The sequence below is a fragment of the Temnothorax nylanderi genome, unplaced genomic scaffold (genome assembly GCF_030848795.1).
Source record: "Temnothorax nylanderi isolate EJ_2023f unplaced genomic scaffold, tnyl_v1.0 TNYL_tig0510_pilon, whole genome shotgun sequence".
Taxonomy (NCBI): domain Eukaryota; kingdom Metazoa; phylum Arthropoda; class Insecta; order Hymenoptera; family Formicidae; genus Temnothorax; species Temnothorax nylanderi.
Genome location: NW_027249572.1, coordinates 39,591 through 55,973, shown reverse-complemented (window position 1 = coordinate 55,973; position 16,383 = coordinate 39,591). Strand labels below are relative to the sequence as shown.

General features: G+C 45.2%; 2 protein-coding genes across 2 annotated transcripts; both read right to left on the bottom strand.

Annotated features, from left to right (window-relative positions):
• Positions 1-885: 885 nt before the first annotated feature.
• Positions 886-5,855, bottom strand: LOC139783524 (transcription termination factor 2-like). Its single transcript, XM_071722698.1, is given in 7 exon segments — positions 886-1,015; positions 3,675-3,843; positions 3,916-4,250; positions 4,333-4,837; positions 4,969-5,186; positions 5,314-5,523; positions 5,734-5,855. Coding segments are annotated over 6 exon segments (1,455 nt in total). The 5' UTR covers positions 5,414-5,523; positions 5,734-5,855; the 3' UTR covers positions 886-887.
• Positions 5,837-8,882, bottom strand: LOC139783520 (protein unc-13 homolog 4B-like). Its single transcript, XM_071722697.1, has 9 exons — positions 8,814-8,882; positions 8,508-8,686; positions 8,100-8,259; positions 7,369-7,892; positions 7,039-7,188; positions 6,821-6,958; positions 6,541-6,732; positions 6,175-6,469; positions 5,837-5,857 (listed from the first exon to the last, which is right to left on the bottom strand). Exons 1-9 carry the CDS (start codon positions 8,880-8,882, stop codon positions 5,837-5,839), a joined length of 1,728 nt encoding a protein of 575 aa, XP_071578798.1.
• Positions 8,883-16,383: the final 7,501 nt, after the last annotated feature.

Below are 16,383 nucleotides of genomic sequence, written 5' to 3'. Positions count from 1 at the left end.
AACGGAAAATGTAAGTACTGTCTTTTAAATATATATTTCACATAATTACAATGCTAGCTATTTTTATTTTATTTTAGATGGATCTAGACGATAACGATCTAGCCGATTTCGCGCTAGAATTTTTATTGGAAGAACAATCAGCCACCGATCTCATCGCTGCCAGTCCCGTCGCCGCCTGTCCCGTCGCCGCCGCGCCGGTCCCGTCGCCGCCGGTTCCGTCGCCGACCGTCTCGTCGTCGCCGACCGTTCCGTCGCCGCCGGACCTGTCGCCGCTGGTTCCGTCGTCGCCGCCCGTCTCGTCGCCGCCAGACATGTCGCCGCCAGACATGTCGCCGCCGGACCTGTCGCCGACCGTCCCGTCGCCGCCAGACCTGTCGCCGCTAGTTCCGTCGCTAACCGTCCCGTCGTCGCCGATCGTCCCGTCCGCGTCGTCGCTGATCCTGGCCCGTCGTTGCGGGTCCCGTCGTCGCCGATCGTGCCGCTGCTCATTTCGATGCCGAAGATAATAGACAAGGTAATATGTTTATTAATATTATATATATTTAACAGAAAGTAATGATATATTCCGCCAATAATTTGATTGCGATTGCGAAAAATATTACCCCAGCCAGAGTTTGAACCTGGAACCTCCCGCTATCCGTGCAGGCGTCGTCCCAATTCGACCACTGAGGCATGTGGTAACATTTATCGCAATAACAAACATATATACCATCTTAATCGAAATGAATAAATATCTTCTCGTTATATATAAAATAATTTAATTCATATTATATGTATTTAATTCATAAAATTTTTTATACAATATACATATTATTTTACAGTTCGAAGACCAAGAGGCAGAGCCGCGGGGATACGACGACAAGAAGAAAGGTTCATGGCCTTTTTATTCAGATTGTCATCACCCAATTACCATTGGGGTAGACGAGGCAGAGGCAGAGGCAGACAGTATAGATAGATGAGAGCAACAGGATTCTCGGACCGGAATTTCGATTGTTAAAAGATTCCATTATATATATATATATATATTGTCACGACTTTTTCACTCCCGGAGCGGTCCGGGACGTGTGCCGGATCAAAAGGGGAAAGGAGAGCGGGATGATAGGCCTCTCCGGTGATTCTCTCGCACCTCCGACACTTCACGAAACGATTTTCTTGTTGGGCGCCAGACGCGTGAATTCGCGTCCGCGAAATCGCGGAAAACCAAAAACGAGACGCAAAACGAAATATAAGTCGGTGTGCGAGGGAATGGCTAGCTCGACCTAATAGCAGGGCGGGGTTGATGAAGGGCAGCGCGGTATTCGGCGGGGTGACGCAAAATAACCAAGATCACGAACTCAAGCGGTTAACAGATAAAAGATAACATTTATTCTGTAGAAATTTTTGGATGAAACAGTAAGTGCCAATGTGGCTTTCAAAACAAAAGCAAATAGCAGGTGGTAGATAACGCGGGCGTCAATTTTCGAATACAAAATATGATAAGGCGGACGCCAGAAATAAACGGAAAATTACGTTAACTCAGTAAACGCGCGGAAGGCGCAGCAAGAGAACGTGTGAGGAAAACTAAACTTACAAAATCATCGAGATCATATAATTTCACAGCTAATAATAGTAGAAAGGTTCGCGGACAAATCACATAGAATATCGGTACAAATTACGACTGACTACGACATAACGAAAATAAACGCGAAATAATAGCGCGAAATACCGCGAAATGATAATGCGCCACGCTTGGAGCGCGTGAACGCAAGTTCCCAAACCCGTGCAGGGATTCTGTCGCCATAAGAATCTTACTCTAACGCAAGTAATAATCTCAATCTAACGCAGGGAATAATCTTAAACTAACGCAAAGAGTAATCTTAACCTAACGCCCGAACGCGACGCGAGTAACGTCCCAACGCAAGAAGGAACGAACGCAACATGTGATATCGCCAGGGATATCCTCACGCGAAGAATAAGGCGCCGGGGCGCTTGACGTAACGCGAAATACTAAACTAACGCGAGAAAATAGACGGAATTACCGCGACCAATGCTATAACTAACGCGAAATGACCGATTTATCCTAACGCACGAAACGGAGAATACGCAAGTGATTCTGATCGAACGCAACACCCGCGATCGTCAGCAATCGTCCAACGCGAAAAATGATGCGCCGAGACACTCGGCCTAACGCGAAATACTCGAATTAACGCGAGAACGATTACGGAATTACCGCGAGTAATAACGAGACGCAACATTAGGTCGACGCGAATGGTATCTTAAGGCGATCCACATCCTGCCGCGAATAATATCTCAACGCAGCCGATATCGCGAGGATACTCTAAATGTCCGAACGCGAACCGTGAGTAACGCAATTAAACCAACGCGAATATCCCTCTGACGCCATTAATTACGCGTGCAGAATCTAAGATTCGACCGGGCGAAATACTACGCATAACGAGACACGCGGTCGTAAACGCGAAGGGCGCGAGAAATGGCGTATTCGCTATATCGAACGTCGTCATCGACGCGCCTACCGCGATCTCCAGAGGTTCGTAGATTTCGATCGCGATCCCACGGCCACGAGACCATTCCGGTGCCCCTCGCTCTCGCTATCGATCGCTAAATACGCCTTGTCGGCGAATACGCTAATTATCGCGAATTTTCCCGAGCGAGAGCGCGACCCGGGGAGCGGTGTCGTGGCTTTACATAAAACGTTACCGAGGCAACCTCACCGTAGGCAGATTCTCTCCCGAGGGTCCTCGCCGTCGTCCCAAGGGTCGAAAGAGAGCAGCCGGACGTCGTACTCAGCTCCCAAAATGCGACTTAACGCGAAGAGAATATCGCGACTTGGCCTTTGACGTGCGTCGGTTATCGAGGACGATCCACGAATGCTCCCGAAATTTCGCTCGATGGCGGAATCGATAGCGCACCCCACCCCGGGCGTACGCGGCCCGCGACGTTGGAGCGCGGACCAATGAGGGTTGAGCTCGCAGGCTCGCGGCGAATTCGTGCGTAGGGCCGTGAATTACGGCTTTCCGCAGGGCGCTCAACGGCCCTTCGCTCGCGCGGCAATTTTTCCGGGATTCTTCCCGGCGGCGGACGGGACGTGTCTGCCTCCGTATTCCTCCTTTTCGGTTCGGGAATGGTGGCCACCTATCCCGGAATCCGGTCAGCAGTGTGAGGAGGGCAGATTAGCGGATTTAGCCCCGGCGTCCCGGGGCCCTGCCATTAGGAGTCCGCCCGCCGCGGTGTCACGCGCCGCGCGCGTGGTTTCCTGCGCTCCGTCGCTCTCGGCGGCCCGCGAGTCGCTTCGATCCGCTTGCCGTCGTCCGATCTCTCGCCGTTATCCTTCCCGTCGACTCCGTTTTCCGCGATCCTCTGCACCCTCTCAGGATACTCCGGTCTTCGGCTCGGTGAGGCGCCACGCAAATGATACAGAATAAAACAAAAAGGATCAGTATGTCGTAACGCAATTATAATATGCCCCTGGAGATCTCGTATCGATTCGTTGAACCGTCCTCGGGCGTGAAAAAGGTCGCGAAACCCGCGCCTTGTGACGGCGGCGGGGCGCTGCAACGATGCAGCGAAACTGCAACGTCACAATATATATATATATATATGAAAGAAAAACACGTATAATCATTTCTTTTTGTAACAAAATAAAATACAATAAAAACATATGTAATATTGATATCCATAATCCATAATGGCGACACCTCCTGTGAAGTTGCTGAACGTAGCACCTTTTATCACAACCAAGTGTGATGCTATGACATCCAGTAGCTTTGCCCATTGTGAAACAATGATGAGTTTATCGTTATCCTTTTGTAAAATTTCTTTAACCTTGTCAAGCAGTATCGCCATCTGAATCGTTATATATTGGATTAATCACACATAAAATGGTGAAATCTTTCAGATTATACAATTATCACTCACCTTGGAACTAATGCGATCATCGTCGAACACTGGGTTCTCAGAAGTAAGTAGATTTCCGGCTACTCTTTCATCAACACCGATGTCTTCCTCATCCGCATTATTGATTCCATTGAGTGACATTTTATTCACTCTGGATAAGAAATCGGCATCCACGTTTTCTGTATCCATTATACCGCTTTGCTTCACGTCTTCCTGATCCAACATTGCATAGATTAATGCCGGATGGCAACATATCTGACGTAGTCGAAGAAGGAGTACCAAAATCTCATGTGTCTTTACTGAGGAGTGCATCGCCAGCAATTTGTTCTGTGCTTTCGTGAACTGAGTTTCCTTGTCTTGGAAAAAAAAAACAATTATGCATAAAAATAATTAAACATTTCGGTGATTATACACAACATATATTATTTCAAATCTTACTTGGGTTTGCAAGATAGGCGGACGTATTATACCTCCCACCATACAAATCGAACATGTGCTCTTTTTCCGCACGTTGAGCTAAAAATTGTGCGAACAAAGTACGGGAGTAAACTAAAATTTTCTCCTACACCAATTGTTCCTGATGGTCGAGTTCCACCGTCACCTCCTCGTTAGACTTGTCGGGTAAATTTTCTAAATCTTCGCCTTTGGCCATCAGTTCTTGTTTAGTTCTCCGCAACATCAACGTCTTCATGACCGTCGCCAATCTTTGATGACCTGCGGCATTCTTATTGTCTACCCATCGTTTCCAAACGCGTAGATCATCGAACGGTGAGCATCTGAAAAACTTCAGAATAGAGTATAAATATAACTCCTTATTTTGTATAGGCGTGCCGGTGAGGGTCAATCGTTTGTTTGCCATCAGTCCACAGACCGCTTCAGATGCCTGACTCTTGTGATTTCTCACTATATGAGCTTCATCAAGTATAACTCTCTTCCAGTTGATCTGCAAAGAAATTTTAATTTGCGATCAAATTAAAAACTCAAAACAAATGTGTATTTTATGCTTAGATCAAATTAAAAACTTCTATTTTTGTCTACTCATTAGTCAAATAATACTTGCAAGCTTTAGCGTACCTTAAATAATGTAGAATTGCTTTTATATTCACGAGACAATATATTATACGTTGTAATGACCATATCGTTTTTCGCTAATTTTTTAGGAAGGCTCTGACGATTAGTGCCATGATGCACCTCAATAGACAGTAAACCGCGTTTGCATTTGCTCCGTACTTCGTTTTCCCATTGCGACAATAAGGATGCGGGACATACTACCAGAGTACGACCCTTATGACCTGTGGATCATTGATCACATATCTAATAATTATATCAATACATTTATTATATTAGATACATTTATATAATTGTTATGATTCATGCTAGATATTAGGTACTATAAAATTTTATAAAACTTTTACATACGTAAAGGTTTACTCTTGTTAGTCCACTCGCCATCATCATCATCATCATCATCATCAGGATCTTTCATAGCCAGTTTCTGGTTCAATGTCAGGAATCTCATTAAATGGTAAAAAAGCTTCAGCCATAAATCTTGATCTGAGAAAATCCTTGTCTTTTACCTCAAATGCCACTATAGCATTCTCTATAGCTCTTTGTTCCGGAGTAAGAGGACTGTAAATGTTGAAATTATTTCATAAATATTCTATTCTATTTTCTATTTATATCCCATCCCAGTAACCAAGAAACGTCAAGAAACATTTCAACTACATTGCATTAATGTTAAAACGTTGCTGTAATGTAGTTAAAATGTTTCTTGGTGTTTCTTGCTTACTGGGATACATATAATGATTTTAAAACGATATAATTAGATACATTACTAACATGTTAAATGTTTCATCAAAGAGGGGAAAAATCGTTTCTTTCTGCACACGTGTCTTCGGCGCTTTAATTTCGGCAAATTTCTCTTCAGGCAGTAATCTGACTTTTACGTAGGAATCGCATTTACCTGTAATAAACATAGAAAACTCAGATCATACATAACATGATTTAACATTTGAAGAAACCCACTGTGAAACTATTCATGCAAGGTGAAAGTGATTATCAATGCTGACGACATGTATTCTTATCTGTGAGGTTAATTAACATTAATTTAATTACTAATAATTGATTTCAATTAACAATGTGTAAAATATATTTTTATTTGGTAAGAATAAGATTTTAGAGAACCTCATAGATAAGAGATTACAAATAATCGACGTATAAACAATTAACTTAAATGGACCATTTTAAATCCATTTAAGAAAATAGAATTCTCAAACTTACATCAATAATTCTTGCTACGAACGTATAGGAACCTTCAACGTCGGACCACACTAGCTGCGTCCAAAAAACTTTAATTTGATAGAATGTTGTTAATGTATCTACAGCGCTGGAACTATACTGAACGCTATTGTCGACTGCTTGCAAAGTATCAATTTCGACAGCTCTGTCGATGCGTTTAAGTGCTTTATACACTGCGATTTCCAGCCAATGTGCAATACCACCCCTAAACCAATCGTAATAACTCTGTATCTTCATATCCTCCAATTGTCCTTCGGCACAAAGTACCTGACCAAGTCTGTAAATCGTATGTCAAAATAAGCGAAATGTTTAAAGTTATCATGTAAATAGCAAAATTAAAAAACTCACGTAGCATATCTTTGAAGCGTGAGGTAAAGCTCAAATAGAGTCGTGCCTAAACTCAATTCCGCGTTGTCAGTGCTATCAACTTCAATTCGTTTCAATCTGGCACACACGTCCTCTATAATGATTATGCACATATCACTGATTCTCTTTTCATACGCAATATACATCATTCTTGCATACGGAACATTGACTCTCCTAAAATTTGTAATCAATGTTTATATATTGTCTATGTTATTGAATAGATAAATATTCTCTACGCATCTTATAAGACAGATCGACTTACCTTATGAATAATTTGTCATAATAATCAATAGCTTTCTGTAAGTCCGCTCTAATTAATTGAATTACTTTAATATAATATCTAAGCGCGTCTTCATCCGATTCTGTGTCAGGCGAATTATTGCTTAGTATGTGTTCAAACCTAGAACATATTAAAATGTGCGCTTAGTAAAACTACAAAAGAATGAAATATATTAAGTTTGTGCGTTTTGCTTTGCTTACCATTCGGCGCAGCTTTGTGTAATAGTGTATTCTAAAGCCTGGATTATGTCTATCTTTAAATCATCAGCTTCAGAAAACCAGAAATACATTTTGGCCGGAAAGAGATTAATGTCTTCAGGAACTTTCAGAGAGGATATAGATGATAATATCCTAAAATTATTGATTATTCATTTAAGAATTTTGCTTTACCAATCTGAAGTTTAATATTATAAATATCATTAAATATCAATATTAATTGAGGTTCAATAATATATTTAATATAAAGAATTATCTGCATTAATATCACATATTGTAAAGTTAATAAAATATTGTAAGAATATAAGCAATTACCCTAAAGTGGAAGATAATTGTACCATGGTATTTTTATCCCCCAAAATTAACTTTCTAATTTTTCGTATACTGTTTAAACATGAAAATACAATTTTCTTTGTCGCTTTCCAGAAGAGTCTAGTTTCGTCAACGGAGAACAGACCGCTGTCCATTGGTCTGAGCAAGTCGATTACGAGTTTATTAAAGACTGTGAAACTTAATGGATGTTCCTGATGGATGCTTGCGTATTCGACCCATTGTGTCAGAGCGAGATTTCTAGCTAATAAACCACGTTGCGCGCTATGTTGAAAAATGGGCGCTTCGGCTGGTCCTGACCAACGACCACACCAACAATACTTTTCGACTTTTTCCGTTTTAATCTCATGAAGAAGCAGCACTCTTAGCAGGTGCCGGTGCTCTTGTGCGGCCACTTGTGCATTATGTTCCGCGCTGAAGGCCAGTCGAAGCTTCACAACACCACGTCGTTTGGACTTGTTTTTCTTGTCTAGAGCGTACCACATTGTATGGCCTGTTGTGGGTATATCCTAAAAATATATGAACAAAATATATATTTAATATTTAAAGTGTATATAAATACAATATTAATACAATGCAATGTATTTATGAAAATAAAATATATGTATGAAAATATGCTCTTTAAAAAAAATTTGTTATATTACCTTCAATGGTATCCGACATCGACCAATGAATTCATTATTGTGACTACCAGTTGTAGCCGTTACTGCAATTACCTTCAATGGTATCCGACATCGACCAATGAATTCATTATTGTGACTACCAGTTGTAGCCGTTACTGCAATTTCTTTCGCTAATTTAACTAAGCCACGAACACCTTTAATATCTTTAACTTTACTCATCTTTTCAGGCACAGTTTCGGCAGCATCAAAATCCCTAGAATCCAATAAAAATTTTTTTCAGTTATAAAGTAAAACTTCAATCTTGACCATTTCTAATGCAATATTTAATTAATTTTTAATTGTACAATTAATTAAACTAGTGAGATATTAAAATATTTAATATGTTTATGACTTCTAAACATTTTAGGAAAATTAATAAAATTTGTCATGAATAAAAAAATGTAATGCGATGAATTAGAATGGTAATTCTTTTAAAAGCAAGAAAATATGTATTTCACTCACAATTCAAAGTGTTCTTCCCAGATTGGGCTTAGTGTGCAAGTTTTCACGGCAGTATTATATCTTCTGGTAGGTGCTGATTCGAGATATAGAGCGCAGAAAGGATCACTTTTGCCATTAGGATCTTTGGAGACTAATTCTTTGGCTTCGATTACTTCAACGTTAAGATGTAGTTCTGGTGGCTAAACATGAAAATTTTTTTAATATACATGTATATTTTTTTATGTGTGTAAATATATACACAATGAAATTGTGATGCTATCATGTAAAAATTTTATTTTATATAAAATAATTGTGAAAATAAATTACCTCAAGATTTCGCGTTTGTTCCAACACTCCCTCGTGTGTTATGTTATATGTTATCAATTTTGAATGCATTTTGTAAATGGTTTAAAAGAGTTTCTTGGCTACATTCTTTAGAGACGTCGAAGCCAATTTGATGTTGTCATATATACTAACGCAGTACCCGCGGAAAACAGTTAAATATGAACTTTATATGGACCTTAATAAAATCTCCATTTAAATTTTATTTGATTTAAATAAATGCTGAATAACTGCATTAATATGGCTCATATTTGTTCTATATATAAAACTTAATTAAGAATATAAGAAGAAATGCCGATATACATTTCGATTAAAAATCTCGAACATATGAATACATGTCGTATATTCTTAATCGACGTGTATACTCGTACGTATGTTTCGTAGTATACAAAGTATATATACGTACTTCTTACAGTATCATTTCATCATCAAAATATTCGTATTTAATTTGGCTTAATAAGGATTTAATTAGCTAATATATTCAATTTAAATATTAATCTTATTGAAACCATATATGAAATTAATAAGTTGTACATTTTATTCAAATTTCATTAAATTCAAATAAAACTTTTATATGTTCTTAATATGTTGAATTCAAATAAGACCTTTATATGTTCTTAATAAGTTCTAAATCTAATTTAAATTTAATTAAATTCAAATAAGACCTTTATACGTTCTTAATGAGGCTTTTAAGGCACAGCGCGCGCGCACCTGGGGCTGGATCCTTGAATTTATTCGCAAGAAAAACGTATGCGGAAATTCTGCTCTTATAAAAAAGTTGCAAGTTGATTAACTAAAAGCCATGCGATCAACTTGCAACTTTTCTGTAAGAGTAGAATTTGCGCATACCTTTCTCTTGCGAATAAATTCAAAAATCCAGCCCCTGTTGTAGCTTGCCGAAATTTTGCGGTTTCAATCAACAGGCAATGTTTTTCAAACGTTTTGTAATATGTGTTTAAAACTGATTTTAAAATATTTTTCAAACGTTTAAAAAACATTGTCTGCTAATTAGCATAATAATGGGATTAGAGAATATGGTATCAACAGAGAATGAGTTATAAGATAAAAAAAAACGTTTATAAATTACAATTATTGTGTTTATATTGGTTTGCTTAAATCCAGTGGTACAAAAAGAAGATAAGTAAACTTCTGATAAAATTAACGAAATGCGCAACACTTGCGCAGTAATCGAATACATAAAAACAAATATTAATCGCTAGCAACAAAAAGATTGATGCAGTTGCACAAAATATTAATCACCATAAAAACCAAGAATACAATTTGCTAGCTCAAAAGAATAAAAATAGAGACATTTTTTATATACTTAATCAAACTGAACCCTTATGGAAAAATACACTCAACTTTTGGTGTTAACCGTTAAAAAAACACCATAGAAAAACTCTTAAAGTTGGGTGTGATTTCGGACCAATTGAAGGTTAACCATCATTTGAAAGTTAATCTTCAATTGGCGGTCCGAAATCACACCCAACTTTAAGAGTTTTTCTTCGGATGATGGTTAACCTTCAAGTGATAGTTAACCTTCAATTAATGATTAATCCTTAAAAAATGACGGTATAAACCCTAAAAATATGAACCCTCAAATGAAAGAAACAAATATGGCGTCCCAATGAGAATCTCTTAAGGAGGGTGGTTAGTCAAATCAATTTGATAAGAATTAGTTCAATGGAGAATATCCGTCTATGGGAATCTGTCGTCCATATATGCCAAAGTTGAAGATAATCGTCTGCATGGTTGTCGAGTAATTAATTATTGAAGTTATACTCTTGTCTCTCTCTTATACACGGGCGACACAGCAAAAATGTTACCTAACCTGTAATGTAACTCTCGAAAGCATATTAAAAATGATAAGAATTTAGTGAAAATAGGTGCAAATAACTCTTTACATATTTAGGAAAAACTTTCTCAAAGACTGAAATGATTCGTCTTTATAGTTATCAAGAAATTGTAAAAATAAAAAAAACAGGACCACATTTATTATTTCCACATTTCAATGTGGATAATAACGTATTTGGGTTTCAATTGTACAAACAACTCTTTTTAAACCTTAAGAAACAGCAATTAAATGCATTCCACATATTTATTTGCTAAAATTCGTTTATTTCACGCGACGAAAATCTAACCTATATGCTTTCCCCCTGCCGCGCCGCCTGCCTCGCACCGAGAACTAACCAACCTCCTTAAGGACTCCGCTCGCTGAACCGGATTCCTCGCCTCGATCCTCCCTCTCGGACGCTAGCTGCCGCAGCTCTCCCTTTCCTGGCGGTGAGCTCTCCCTGGTGATCCGACTCTCGCTCGGTTAGTCTCCAGAACACGCGCCGCAACGATCAATCCGTCAAGAAAGAAATAACGGACTCGACACGTTCGAAGAAACGCAAGCAAGTGCGGCCATGACACCTAACGAGTGAGGAAGGAGGCGGGGGCTCTTTGAGAGTGGCGACTCGCGCGTCGCGCCATCTAATGTGAAACGATCGGGCGTTGTAAAACGCGAAAAGAATTCGAGCGCAATATCTGAACAAATTATTTAATTTTTAATAAGTCCAATTATTAATATTTATTTTCATAATTGAACTTATTTTTTATTTTGATAAATGTAAATACAAATATCTTATTGTATTAATATTTAATATTAATAATTTAATTAGTTGCTTAATTTAACTTCTTGTTTAATAAATGAGCGGATGTAGTACTGAAAATGTACCTATTATATAATATTTTAATTTTCAAAATTGTCAAATTACAAATGTAACGATGCACCCCCAAATATGCATCGTTCCGGCATAACATCCCGCCGAGACCGCCCAGCCGACCATCCGCCGGGCGAGGAACGGGCACGGTGTGCCCACCGTATTTTAAAGCATTCATCGTAGCGTTAGGAAGCCCGCGAACGGACTTGCCGCGGCAACCGCCTCGACGCGCCGAGCGGTGCCGACCGCGACCGAAGACCGCCGAACGCGATCGCGGCGTCGGGACGCCGTATTTTCCGACCGTTCCGCCGCACCATCCCGGCGCTCGCGATCGCCGTCGCTACCCCCGCCACTGCGGAACGCCGCCGCGCGGGTATAAAAGACGAGCGTTTTTAACGCTAAATGCGATTTCCCGATCAACGCTCCGACCGACCGCACCGATCCTGAATTCCCGCATCTCTCTAGCAAGTCAGAACGAGGGTAGAGCGCCTCCGGCATTCTCTGTCTTCGCCGAGCGATTCTCGCAAGACGACAAGCTTTCTTCCGCACCGCGCCCGCACGTCAGAACGAGGGTAGAGCGCCTCCGGCATTCTCTGTCTTCGCCGAGTGATTCTCGATCGACGGCCGGCTTCCTTCCACCGCGCACCCGCTAGTCCGAACGAAGGTAGAGCGCCCCCGGCATTCTCTGTCTTCGCCGAGTGATTCTCGTCAGACGACCGGCGCTCCTACACCACGCGCCCGCTAGTCAGGACGAAGGTAGAGAGCCTCTGGCGTACTCTATTTTCACCGAGCGCTTCTCGGTACCCGACCGGCGTCCCCGCGCACGAAGTATCCGCACGGGAGCAGAGCGCTTCTCTGCCTCCACCGAGCGCTTCTCACCGGATACGCCCGCCACCGAACGCACCGAATTGCAGCGATCTCGCCGCCGTATCCGCGCCCGTGCGCCCCGCGCCTGGCCTCGCGCCACCCGTCACACGCCGATCGCCCGTCACGATCGCCACCCGCGTGCATTTCCGCGCGCACCGCGTGCGCCCCGACTCTGCGTCCTGCGCTGACCGCGCCGTCGTGCATACCGCGACTGTTACACTGTGTACTCCATCCGCTGTAAATATCGCGACCGTCCATTATACAATAAACTCTGTCACGTTAATTGCTAACCACGATACACTTCATTTTTCCGAACCTCACCGCGCGTCCGTTCTTCCGCACCTCCTTCGAACCCAGCCCAGCCGCGAGCTAGATCCGCGTTTCGAACGAAGGTTGTTTTATGGCGCCCGAACAGGGACCTGACCGTAAGGAGCAGACCCAGGAAACCGGCAAAATGAAGGAGTATTTCTATAGGCTAAGCAAACCCGACTTGATAACCGAACTAAACTCACTCGGACTCGACACCGAGAGCAATCTCGACGATCTACGCCGCCGATTGAATCGATTTATCGACGCCCATCCCGAGCAGTTCCAGGCGAACGCGTCCGACGCTCCCCCGCTAACTCTGACCGTGCCCACCGGAATACCGCCGAACGCATCCGACGCCCCCCCAAGAACGCTGACCGTACCCACCGGAGTACCGGCATCCCCCGTAACGATAATTCCAGCCGACCGTCCGACGGACCCCGCCCCCCCCCCACCACCCAGATAATGAACCAAATGCGAAAATGGGGCCTCCACTTCGACGGGAAGGATCCATGGGCATTCTTGGAACGGATCGACGAGCTCCGCGCCGCGTACGGATTCTACGATGACCACTGGCTCCGCGGGCTGCCCGAACTCCTAAAAGGGGACGCCCTCCTGTGGTACCGTAATAACCGCGACGGATGGTTGACCTGGGGGGATTTCATCGCCGATTTTAGAGAGACATTCCTGCCGCGACGATACCGACTGCAACTAGTAAATGAAATCCGCGACCGCGTACAGAAAGACGGGGAGCCATATGTGAAATACGCGACACAAATGCTGACCCTCATGCGTAGGGCAGGGGGCTACTCGACCGAGGAGCAGGTCGAGCAGCTCTACGAGAACATGCACCCCGATTATCAAAACCGTATCTGGCGGAGCGACGTCCGCAGCCCCCGGGAACTGCAGCAACGAGCAGGCGAGTTCGAACGATTGCAGCAGAATCGCAAAAAACGCACCGTCGCGAAAAGCACCGCCACCGACCCCCCGGTCACCGCCGCCGTGTACAGTCGAAGCGAGTGCTGCTGGCGTTGCAAGCAACGCGGCCACACGCGCTTCGACTGCTGACGCCCCGCCCGGAAGTTTTGCTCACAATGCGGCAAGGACGGCGTACTGACAAAAGACTGTCACCCGCCGCCGGGAAACGAAACCGGGACCGCGGAAACGCCGGCCGCCCCCCGGTCCTCCCCGTAAGATTCACGCCCCGGCCGCACCTAAAAACGCGCATCCGCGACCGCCCGTTAGAGGCCCTACTAGACACTGGCTCAGACATATCGTTCGTCAACGAGCACACCGCCCGGCTCGCGCAAACCCTCGGTTTCCCCGTAACGCCGGACGAAGGGCAAGTCCAACGGGCACTTAATAACGCTGCCCGGCCGCGTCCGATTGCCGATTCAGACCGCCGGCAAGACCGTCTGGCACTCGTTCACAATTATGCCGAACCTGAAAAACGCGATGTTACTCGGGGTAGATTTTTGGGCCAAACTCGGCCACGCCATTCCCGCGCCGGACACCGCGAGTCACCGCAGCCAGACACCCGCCACCGCGATGACCGAGGGCATCGCCCCGCGAACCCCGACCGAGGAGGAGAGGCTCCGAGCGTTCCTCGCAGAAGAACTTCCCCTCTTCGACCAGATAACCGGGCCGACCGACAAAACTGCCCACCATATCCGCGTCAAAACGAACATCGAACCGATTAAGCAGCGGTACCGACCGCGCAACCCGGCCATGCAGGCCATCATTAACACCGAAGTCGAAAAAATGGAACGGGAGGGGGTGATCGAGCGCTCGAAAAGCGCATGGAGTTCCCCGGTTGTCGTAGTACGAAAAAAAGACGGGAGCCACCGATTTTGCATCGATTTTCGCCGGGTTAACGACGCAACCGAGACCGACGCCTACCCCCTCCCTCAAATCACCGCGACGCTCGACAAATTACGAGGAGCGAAATACCTGACCACGCTCGACCTTAAGAGCGGGTACTGGCAGGTCCCCCTCACCCCGGCAAGCCGACCGATCACCGCATTCACCGTACCCGGGAAGGGGCTCTTCCACTTCAAAGTCATGCCCTTCGGTTTACATTCCGCCCCCGCGACGTTCCAACGGCTACTGGATACCGTGCTCGGGCCGGAACTCGAGCCACACGTGTTCGTGTATCTCGACGATATCATTGTAATCACGAAGACGTTCGAGGAACACCTCCGCATACTGCGCGAAGTTTTCCGCCGCCTCCGCGCCGCGAACTTACGGCTCAACCCGGCCAAATGCAAATTCTGCGTGGACAGCCTACAATATCTCGGGCACATCGTCGACCGCGAAGGGATCCGTACCGACCCAGAGAAGGTCCGGGCAGTCGCCCAGTGGCCTCGGCCGCAGACAGTTAAGCAAGTACGGCAATTCCTGGGAGTAGCGTCGTGGTACAGGCGCTTCATCCAAGATTTCGCGACAGTCGCCGCGCCGCTCACCGCGCTCACGAGAAAACACGCTCGCTGGAACTGGGGGGAAGAGGAAGATACCGCGTTCGAGAAACTAAAAGACACGCTGACATCCGCGCCGGTCCTCGCCTGCCCCGATTTTTCACGGCGATTTGTCCTGCAAACCGACGCCAGCACAACCGGCCTCGGGGCCGTGCTCACGCAGAATTTCCCAGAGGGAGAAAGAGTAATCGCGTACGCGAGTCGCACGTTAAACCCGGCCGAACGGAACTATAGCGCAACCGAGCTCGAATGCCTAGCGGTAATCTGGGGGATTCGCCGGATGCGCGAATACCTCGAGGGCTACCCCTTTACCGTCCTCACCGATCACCAGTCCCTGCGGTGGCTACAAAAGTTAGACACCCCGACCGGCAGGCTGGGCCGATGGGCATTCGAGCTCCAACAGCACGACCTGGAGATTAAATACCGAAAAGGAGCCCTCAACCGGGTCGCGGACGCCTTGTCTCGGCAACCCACCACCGCCGCCGTCACGATACCGCCCCGCTGTTCGTGGTACCGCCGCATGCTACGGGCCGCGCAAGACAACCCCCGGGACCACCCTGATTACGACATCCGAGACGGGAAACTATACCGACACGTACTGCATGACCTAAACTTTAACGAAACCCCGCCCGAAAATCAGTGGATGGCATGCGTGGCCAAAGAACAGCGCCCAGAAATCCTCCGCCAGAACCACGACGCTCCACCGCCGGACATCTCGGGATCGCAAAGACAATAGCGCGCATCGCCCGAATATACTACTGGCCCGGCATGTTCCGGGAAATCGCGAACTACGTCCGAAATTGCCCCCGGTGCCTAGGACACAAAGTCGCGCAAACCCGACCGGCGGGAACGCTGCACGCCACCGCCGTCACTCGCCCATGGCAGCAAGTCACGCTCGACTTAATCGGACCGCTGCCCCGATCGAAACAGGGCCACACGTGGCTCCTGACGATGCAGGACCGCTTCTCTAAATGGCTAGAGATGCGGCCCCTGCGCCGCGCCACCGCTTCTGCCGTAACCACGCACATCGCCGAAGCGATTTTATTCCGCCACGGTTGCCCCGACACGATATTGTCGGATAACGGCACGCAACTCCGGTCCGGAAAACTCGAAAAAATGCTCGCCGCCCATAACGTTCGACATGTATACACGCCGGTCCACGCGCCGCATTGCAATCCGGTCGAGCGAACAAACCGGGTTGTA

Bases quoted from the DNA above. Each gene is read 5' to 3' on its own strand.
- LOC139783520 (XM_071722697.1), bottom strand. From the start codon at position 8,882: ATGCATTCAAAATTGATAACATATAACATAACACACGAGGGAGTGTTG. The intron at 8,260-8,507 runs GTGAGTGAAATA...ATTGGATTCTAG, and splicing joins TGGGAAGAACACTTTGAATT to GGATTTTGATGCTGCCGAAA. The intron at 5,858-6,174 runs GTAAGTTTGAGA...TGTTTATTACAG, and splicing joins TCGTAGCAAGAATTATTGAT to GTAAATGCGATTCCTACGTA.